General features: G+C 39.5%; 1 protein-coding gene and 1 long non-coding RNA gene across 3 annotated transcripts; one reads left to right on the top strand and one right to left on the bottom strand.

Annotated features, from left to right (window-relative positions):
- The first annotated feature begins 3951 nt into the window (after positions 1–3951).
- On the top strand, positions 3952–8997 carry tada1 (transcriptional adaptor 1). 2 transcript variants are annotated; one of them, XM_086042085.1, is made up of 9 exons: positions 3952–4073; positions 4490–4581; positions 4671–4736; positions 4959–5053; positions 5203–5415; positions 6748–6899; positions 6973–7129; positions 8344–8479; positions 8840–8997. In XM_086042085.1, the coding sequence occupies exons 1-9, from the start codon at positions 3991–3993 to the stop codon at positions 8872–8874; spliced, it is 1029 nt and encodes a 342-aa protein (XP_085898211.1). In that variant the 5' UTR covers positions 3952–3990; the 3' UTR covers positions 8875–8997. The 2 variants fall into 2 exon arrangements, with proteins under 2 accessions (XP_085898211.1, XP_085898212.1); XM_086042086.1 differs by having other exon boundaries at positions 8344–8997.
- LOC147141001 (uncharacterized) lies at positions 4928–5772 on the bottom strand. The gene is made up of 3 exons (XR_015088262.1): positions 5618–5772; positions 5172–5364; positions 4928–5012 (listed from the first exon to the last, which is right to left on the bottom strand). It is a non-coding gene; the product is annotated as an uncharacterized LOC147141001 (long non-coding RNA).
- Positions 8998–10124: the final 1127 nt, after the last annotated feature.

Here is a 10124-nt window from a genome sequence, read left to right as displayed (position 1 = left end):
CCGAACGTTTTTAATCATTTTGTGCATATCGGTGCAAAATCATTCATAACCTTTTACGTTTTTTTGGTTTGTTGGGGGGCGGCGCGGTGGTCGACTGGTTAGCACGTCCCCCTCACAGTTCAGAGTTTGTGGGTTCGATCCCGGCTCCGGCCTCCCTGTGTGGAGTTTGCATGTTCTCCCCGTGCCTGCGTGGGTTTTCTCCAGGTACTCCGGTTTCCTCCCACATTCCAAAAACATGTTTGGTAGGTTGATTGGACACTCTAAATTGCCCCTTGGTGTGATTGTGAGTGCGGTTGTTTGTCTTAGTGTGCCCTGCGATTGGCTGGCAACCAATTCAGGGTGTCCCTCGCCTACTGCCAGAAGACAGCTGGGATAGGCTCCAGCATGCCCCGCAACACTTGTGAGGATAAGCGGTATCGATAATGGATGGATGGATGGTTTGTTGGGTATCCTCTGGATGGAAATGACACAAAAGTGCCGAAAAGACTAAAAGAAACTAATAAAATATTTTCGCCATTTTCCTTTTCAAGATTCCATACAAATTCACTTTAGTTCAAAATTTGGCTTGAATAATTTGGGTTTCACTGATTTGAGATTCTAAAGTACATTTTGTAATTGTATGTACCGGCAATTGGCTTTTATTCAAACCAATTTTACATTTAATCTCATGAAACTAAACTTCTCGTTTGTTTTAAGTAGAATTGGGGCATCTAAAACGATGTGGAATCCTTGGACGGGGCAGATTAAAGAAATTGGTTAACGGCTTGACATCATCGTAAGAGCTGCAGCTAAAGGTCCTCTGTAATAGAGGTGCTTGTGGTTGTGTGGATATTCCAATAGCAATTTGAAAAAGTGACAGTCCTCCAGGAGTGCTCACTTAGTGAGACTTCAGTGTTTCTACCAACGGAATGGCATCACCCAAGGAAGACTTGTTATGGAGGATCTTTACGGCTCTCTTCTGCATTGCGGAATTACATCTGTTAGTGACTCATTGGCCCACAAATGCTAAGTTTGTGTCATCAACAGACAGGATGTGAAGCTGTTTTCACTGAAAATAAGCCCCACGACTAATTTATGCCTGTAGTCAAGCAGTTAAACCACCTAAGAATGTTCGTTCCTATGTGCCCTTTTGATTTAAAGCTGAACAGACACTTGTTTAAAATGGATAATCATTTGAAAGGATCTGGGGAGGCTCAGTCTGCCACAGAGTAATGCAGTTTCCACTCTGAGTTTGTTCAAGTGATTTTCCGTGTTGCTGTGAAACACGGCGAGCCAGTGCTGAGATTGTGAAAATTAGACTGATTTAACATGGGTTTGTTTAATCGTAGGGATATGTCAACCAAGCAACCAATACAAACCAGATAAAATAAACAAAGGAATATTGGAGACTTGAGAAGTGTGCTGCTTGAGGTTCAGCAGCCTATTAGCAGGCACATATTGAAACATGTCTGTTAGTGAGAGGTTATTCACAGTTTCCATTGTTACATGACAGGGCATGCTGGTTTATTGTGTTTCCAGACATGATCATGTAGTACTAGTAAACACTCAGAACACTGTAAAGTCAGCATTAGTCGCTCAACCGGAGGACCCTGGAATAAACAATAGCACAAAATAACTAGAAATTCCATTCCACAGTTTGTGTGAGAGCTTGTGTGAAGGTTTCATGAGCACCAAAGGACACATTATGCTGGCAAGTCAACTGTTTATTCAATATAACCCGCAAACCACTTGGAAGAGAGAAAACAATAACTAAATACTTTGTTAGTTTGGATTCATAATGCTTCTCAATTCAGCCATAAACAAACAAAAATGTTGAGCATTCATTTTTCTGCTGTAACAATGCTTCATGCAAAATGCATTTTATAACCTTCATGATTTTTTTTTACAAACTCATGTAAATGTAAAATTTGCCAAATATTCACTACCTATGCCAAAAATGTATTCTCTCTATTAAAAAAAAAAAAAAAATTAACAAATGGCCAGGAGCCTCTCTAGGGTATGGAAGAACCATACACTCCTCGTCGTGCTGATCACCAGCCTGGTCATACTGCTTGTGGAATGACAATCAACCTCAACCAAGACTTTTCACGGCAGCCAGTGTGGTTGTAAACAGACAGCACACCAAAGCGGATCCAACATCAGGTCAATTGAGTTGATATGAGAAGACCACCAGTATCACTTTGCAGTTATAGAAACCGTCAATGCCATACAAAAACACAACATAGCCTAACAGCACACAGCTGTGATCTGTACATCAGGGTCAATATTTATCTAATACGATAAAAAAAAAAAAGACATGACATGTAAATAAAATACATCATACTCATCAGGGATACTGACCATTAAATGTATTAATGTGTTCAAATCACTACTGATGTGTTTTGCTCTGACCAACCAATGAGACAACACAGATGAAAAATGTTGATGTTGAAGTCAGCCACCCAAACATTACTTTCAAGAATATCTTCTATGCAAGCTCACAAGTTGAAACAAGGAATTCGGCTGAATATTGCATTTGTGGAATATGAGTTAAGGAGCAAAATCCAACCGTTTTTAGCCATCTCAGAGGGCGTCCATTTTGTCACTTCTGTCGACTGAAAATGACATCACAGATGTCACAGATCAAGGCCCTGGGCAGGCTACTTTGACGGGGCAGCCCGTATAGGCTAAAAAAAATAATAAAATCATTGTAAATTGTAAATGATTATGAATAGAGCTCTTTGAGGGCCAGCGTTGTCATCTTGGAGAGTGGAATTCCATCGCAGACTGCGGGATTTCTACAAGTTTGGGGAAGCAGAAAGTCATCTCTGCAATGAGATTACCCTCACTGATGACAAGACACCTTTTTCGAATGATGAAGCTTAAAAAAAAAGCAACAGGAGAAAAATATCACTTCAAGATAGGCAGTGAAGCGCTGTCATACAGGTGCAATGCACATACTCAATTGTCTGCTCATCCCACAAATAGTTGTTCCTTATTATAAAGAAAACAAACTGATTTTATAGTCGAATAAAATGTACTACACATCTGCAACTATGTTGTACACTTTGTTCTGTAGACAGCATTACATATTTGACAAATGATATTTTTCCACACAGTTTTGTTAAAACCCTTTCCACTGGAACCATTAAGATGAGGTCTCTGACGTGATATTTGGGGGGAGCATCAGGAAATAATAAATCCTGTTTTATTTATCCATTTTAGCAGTAAAGCACAAAAACTATTAGAATGACAACATAAATAATGCATTCCAACAGCAGGACAGGATGGCAGCCAAGAATCATTACTGGAGATCATTTAAATGTTCCCTTATATTGAAACAACGTTACTGAGAGCATCACCACTGATATTTATGTTGTGTATCAGGAAGAAATGAATATAATAAACGTAACTTTTTTAGCAGTATGATATTAACATAAATAATACATTCCAAAAGCAGGAGAGGATGCCAAGAAACATTGTGTTCTTTACGAGATTCATTCGTTGTATTCAAAACTTGCAATCAAAGCAAAAGAGCATAGATCGCATATGCCGCATATGCACATAGGACTTACTAAATCTTAAAAGCATATTTTTCTACCTAATAAACATAACCGATGATAAAATATTAATGGTAGGAAAAAGAGAGAGACAGACAGAGAGAGAGAGCGACAGAGAGACAGAGAGAGTGAAACTGATTTTTTGCTACCATCTAGTGGCTTGTTGGTTTTATATGTTTTCCGTGGCTTTTTTGTTCTCGCGCGTCAGCATAGCACATACATTTGAAATATGAATAAATAAATAAAAGTGATTGTCTTTTCCCTCAATAGTTGATTTATTTTGTATCATACAGTAAATATTAATAACATGAAATGGTGATTCGTAATATTGTTATACATCTTCTAACTATTTTGCACCCAAGTCGTAAACGTCGTTGTTTAACTGGTAATATTTTTCAATAAAGTTTTGACCCCAGCACGTCGCAGGGTGATGACGTAATTTCATAGCTCCATGAACGCTATGGCATCTCATGCTAGCGAGCTTGAAATAGCAAAGAAGAATTTAACTGATGCAATTGGCGATAATGTAAAACAGTGAGTAGATACCTGCCGTCTAGTGAGGGTTTGCGTGGGTCGTTTGAGAAATTTTGACTCATTTAGCTCTTCCTTAGCTGTATTATAAATGTGTGTGTGGCTAGCTTTCACACTGACGTCGGCTGCGTTTTTTCTTCGTCGTGTGTTTTATTCGACACATCACCCTGTGTGAAATATTATCAGGCTACTTTATTATTACGAGACATCCATATATTGTGCTGTACTGGTAAATGCAAAATTGCTCAGTCTGGACATGTGAAATCCCTCTAATGTAATTATTTTGCAGTACAAGTCTACACTCCTGTAACCTGCAGATTCACTAATAAGACAATTGTTACATTAATAGCTCTGATCGTGTCGTTTCAAATTAATGCGATGGCAGTTATGGGTGTGTTGATTGTTTGCTATTCATACAGTTATTGGGCAAACCTGAAACTGTGGTTCAAGCAGAAGATCAGCAAGGAAGACTTTGATATTGAGGCACGACGTCTGTTGGCACAGGAAAATGGTTTGTGCATGAATGTGGTGGGATTTTTTTTTCTTTCCAAAACCAACACAACATTCTTACTTAATCTTTTACACACTTTCTCTCTGCAGTCCATGTTCACAATGACTTCCTCCTGGCAATTCTGACACGCTGCCAGATCATTGTCTCCACTCCTGGTTAGTTGAATTTATCATTTATTTATCTGCCGCATGCGATGTTGGAGCTGTATGATCTGCCTATGTACAGAACATGTTTACACCAGCCAGTATTAATATATAATAGAAATATTAACTCAAATTCGCAATGATGTCAAATCAGCTATCATATGAGGTTAGCTGGAGAAAAAAATGGGCAGTTGAGACACAGCTGCCACAAGGTTTTTTATTTTTTCCCTCCAGAGGTCGCTGGGCAATTACAATGGCAAGGTGGTTCTGCTTCAAAGCCAGGCAAACCTAAAGGAAAGAAGAAATGTTCCTCTAGACAGAAATTTGATGTGAGTGTTCCATTTTAAAACCCTGTGTATGTTTAGTTACACCCCACTCCTTACTGGAGTGACACAAAAATGTGATGAGTGATGTTTCAGACTAACAGAACCAGTTTGCTCATGGCACCTATATGTGTACATCCTGTTTGGTCCTTCAGCATCGTTTCCAGCCTCAGAATCCTCTGAGCGCCGCACAGCCATTCAGCCCGCGGGAGGCAGTCGGTGAGGATGATGAACTCCGACTCAGCGCCCACACTTTGCTGTTGCCCACACGGGGTCAACTGGAAGCCCGCATGATGGTGACAGCCTTTGAGCTGGGCCTGGATAATATCACAGAGGATGCTGTTAGTGCAATGTCCTGTGCCGTGGAGGTGAGTTGGAAAGGGATACTATAACACCTGGTTTCCCATGAGCGTTTGTATGAATTTAAAAAAAAAAAAATTCATTATTATTCATTTTTAAAAATGAATTAAAATATTTGTTGATCAGTTCAATTGAACTACATTTCTTTAACCATGCAAAAAAATAAAAGAAAAATTATAACAGCTGCAGGATTTGTCTACGCTTTCTTACCATATTTTTCGGACGATAAGGAAACACTGAAAATCCTTTAACTTTGTCAGAAGTCGACAATTCGGGTTGTGCTCACTAAGCTTGACATGATGTTGTGGTACTCGCCGCTCAAAAATCTGTTTTAGTATGTAGTGAATCCACACCTGTTTGCAATGAAGGGCGACGACGGGATGTAGGTTTTTCAGTTTGTCTCATTCTCAAGTGTACATGTTTTTGGAATACTGAAACTACAACTACTTCCTGCTTTCATTTCTAAGAATCATGGGAAATGTAGTCCTACTAGCGCCAACCGCACATTTATTTGTGCTCCATTTCAGTAATTTTAGTTGACCAATAACAGATGTTTGGCTTATATTTGTCAGTTTATTTTATTCTTTTATTTATTTACAGTACATTTATTAAGAGTATTTAAGTATGTAGGCTCCACTAGTTTGTCCTACTTCTAAGCTGTCGTTATGCAAAGCTACAGGTAGCTGCTGAAAAATGTGGTGCTGATGTAAAGGTAGTAGAGAAAAAGAGGGCATGGAGCAAAAACGTTCCTGCCCTTGCTTGCTTCCACTCGTGCTTGTTCGTTTTGTGGTTTTTGTGACGTCTTCATTTTTGTGATGAAAAGGAAGTCAAGTCAAATAAAAATGCCAGCCTTTTTGTTCAATTCCAACGCTGTCGTTCCTTGTTGTTGTCATTGGATTATGTGAGGCTCATCGATGGAAGGCTCGAGTCAAAAATTTCATGTCCTGCTGAAGTATGACAAAGATAAAGTTGCCGCTACACTGTCAAATAAATGTACAATTAAATAAGCTATTTAACATAAAAAGCTTCACAAAGGCAATTCGCCTTATATTTCGGTGCGCCTTATTTATGAAAATAGACCCGTTTGTTGATATTGCGCCTTATGGTACGGTGCGCTTTATTGTGGAAAAAAATATGGTTTATTAATACTAGAATCTGTGTCAAGTCTTTATTTGATAATTGTAAGAAATGAAATTGTTGGAATTTTAATACTTGTTAAGGTACAGGTACATTTGGTCACGTTGCATTGTAACATCGATATTGGGTTTGATGATTTGCTGAAAGGCGTTTTTAGGCAAATGACAGCGCAATGCCTGATTTGCGTCTCTGCTTTATTGCAGCACCATTTGAAAGACGTTTTGACTGCTGTGATTTCCCGAAGGAAAGCCTATCGCTTACGGGATGGCCATTTTCCCTACGCCTTTGGCAATGATGTCACGCCGCAGCCTTATCTGAAGAACAGCCTTGCGGCCTATCACAGCGTCACGGAATGGTAGGAGCAATGCGCTTAATCAGGGTTTGTGTAACACTGTAATTTGATCCATTTGTTTATTTTCCCCCTCGAGTCCCCTTCCAAGTGCTTCCCTCCCTGCCGGCCCAGCGCCTCAAATCTCGCCAGATGAGGCAGAGCAGCAAGCCGTTCACTTGTTAGCTTGCTCTGCTCCTAACCTCCATACGGCCCTCCCACCTGTCACCATGTTTGACCTCCTGGAGGCCTTACAGGTCAGACTCCTACACCCGTGTTAATTACTCGTGAAGCTTAGCTAGTTAAGGGGGAATTTTGTGAATTGAAGTTGGTGTGTTGCGATCATTATTTACCAGATGATGAAGGGAGGCAGACTGGTGTTAAACACAAAATGGGCAAAAAGTTTGAGCATGAATTGTAGTGCCGCGGTGGCATTAAGGCAAGGCAGCTTTATATATATATATAGCGCATTTCATACATAAGATTGTGCTTCACATAATTAGAAGTACAACATTTCAAAGTATTTACAATCCAAAATAGATATACAGTATTTAAAAGCAATGTAAATAAATAAAAGTAGTTAAGTAAAATTACAAACAGATCGTACGGTGCAAGGACATGATTTTGGAGAATATCATTTTAAAAATGCTTTGAAAGACCTTAATAATAGTTGGAAGCCCATCTGTGGCGCGTGCCAGGCTAAATCCTTACCTACCTTAGTTAAATATCTGAGACTGGATGTGTACTTTGCCATGTTCACAGCGCAACCTGCTTGGTGCTTTTTAGCAACAGAGCCTGTGCGCTTATGTATTTTATTCAGGTATAGCATCGAAGTCCAAATTATGGGCATTGTGATAATATTATCCGGCATGAATATTGAGATAGGAAATGTTGTCCATATCGCCAATCACTAATCACTGTAAAGCATGTAATGTAGTGCTGTTTAAAATAGAAACATTCTTGAATCTTGAATTATAAACTTTCTTTTTTGGCTATAGCTATCGGTCCATGTAAAAACCTAAACCTGCCAAAGTGGCTAATGGGAGTTGTGGCATTGCACACCACAATTGAAATTCACTCGCATTTAGTGAGTTTGCGCGTGTTAATGTCAAGCCCTGATTCTTAAAATTTTTATGCAGTGACATATCCGAGTACAGTGCAACATCTAAAATCAAGTGCCCACAATTTCGAATTGGAGTAAAATTTTTGCCATGAAGCCACACAAAATTTTGGCTTTGGAGCTGGCATCACCCAGTCAACAAACGTCAGCAGACGTGACTAAAATGTTACTTCAAAATTGCCTTTACAGTTCATGAAGGTTTTTGATGGCGATAGTTTGAATCAACTGGAGATTGATGGAGAACAGATTGCGTTTGATTTCAGAATTTCTGCTACATTAGCATTTATTCTGGCCCGCCTTGAATTCACTTGCATGAGATTTTTTTTTTTTTGTAATACTTGTCTGCTGCAGGTTCACCACGGAGTGATGCCCTCCCACACCATGTATGCTCTGAACATGGAGCGCATTCTGTCACGGCTCTGGCACCCCAGTCATGAAGAACTGGAGCAGGACCACGTGCACAGGCAGCGAATTGCCGCCAAAGACGGTGTGCTCATTAGCTGAGATCAACACACAATCCACAGACTCAGTATGCCTAAAAAGTGGAACATAAACTTGTTTCTCTGGTGGAAATAAATGGGAAATAGTATGTCCAAGTAACGCATCCAATGTAGGAAACATACACTTGTGTTGCACAGAAAGAGGATCAGTGGACCACGATGAAAAAAAAGCAATTGGATGGTGGACACTTGACTGTGTGTCAGCCTGGTGCTGGCAGATTTTCACTCTGCTCTACCAGCCTTTTTCGGCAACCAATTGCCACCTGGAGTTGCAGTTTTGTAATCAGTGAGTGTTCACTTTTAGAATTTAGCAGCTTCTTCTGAGGTTGGGCTGTGTTCCTTTACAGGGTTGGGGAGCCTAAAACACACGGGCCATAGATGACAGCATGTGCATTTGATGCCACCTGGGATACAAGTATAACCTCTGGAAAGCTATTTTAAAAGTAACCTAAAAAAAACGTAACCTATAAATGCTCACACTAAATAAAAGCATTTGTTTTGTGCATTTTGCTTGTATCATATTTTACAGAAATATATTATTGCCCTTGGAAAGACTAAAAAATCTTTAAAGAAACAAGGTTCCTCTCCATTTTCATAGGTACTTGAGATAATAAAAGGTATTAATCATGGCAGAATTCAAGTGTATACCACACTGTGAAGAAAATCACAAACATCAAGCAATATTGTTTACTTGAACAAAACAAAATGTGTACTGTACTTGGAAAAAGTCTGTGACCAAAGTTGGATGACTTGTACATAAATAAGTGTTGGGAATCCACATACCAAACATAAATTAGCTCAAAGCACAGTTCAAATGATCCATTTAAGACCTTCCACTCAAATGCAGTCCTAAAAGTGTGTACGCATGTGGTTCTGAAAGGGGCCCAGACTGCTGCTTTCCCTGTCTCGTCGCTTCTTAAGTATGTATTTTCTGAAAATATATATTTTGATTTAAGTGGCCCAGTGTGTGTGCAGAATTATATCGATCTGAACCATGTCTTCTGTAACTTTGATCTTGCTTTACACAATGCATTTTCTGTTGTTTTTTTATGACACTAGCACATTACTTGAAAAGGAATTCTATAATCAAGTCATTTTTTCTTTCTAATATGCGCTATGTTCCCCCACTAGTCTAAACACGGTATTAAGATTCATATTGCGTTTGTGGCACATGGATTAAGCAGCAAAATTGTTTTTATCCATCTCAAGGGGGCGGCCATTTTGCCACTTGCTGTCAAATAAAAATTACATCACAGCTCAGGTAAGGACCACTCACGGCTCACCTGTTTCTCTGTTGGTCATGGGATGTTTGCAAGCTGAGCCGTGATTGGTCGTTACCTGAGAGCCCTGGGCCACTGTGATGTCATTTTCAGTCGACAGCGAGTGGTAAAATGGCCATCCCCTAAAATTGCTAAAACGGGTGGATTTTGCTGCTTAATTCATATTACACAAACGCAATATTAATCAGAATACTGTGTTTAGACCAGTGCTTCTCAATTATTGTTTGTTCCGAAGAAAACAATTCGCACCACTCACCCCACTCTCCGCCGCAACTATAAATAATAGCATTTGTCTTTAAAATAGTTATAGGTACACCTCTGCATAACATCATGTACTTGTTATCTTAAAGAA

Source organism: Filicampus tigris, chromosome 10 (genome assembly GCF_054856515.1).
Source record: "Filicampus tigris isolate MCC_2025a chromosome 10, RoL_Ftig_1.0, whole genome shotgun sequence".
NCBI classification, from domain to species: domain Eukaryota; kingdom Metazoa; phylum Chordata; class Actinopteri; order Syngnathiformes; family Syngnathidae; genus Filicampus; species Filicampus tigris.
This window is presented reverse-complemented; position numbering and strand designations above follow the sequence as displayed.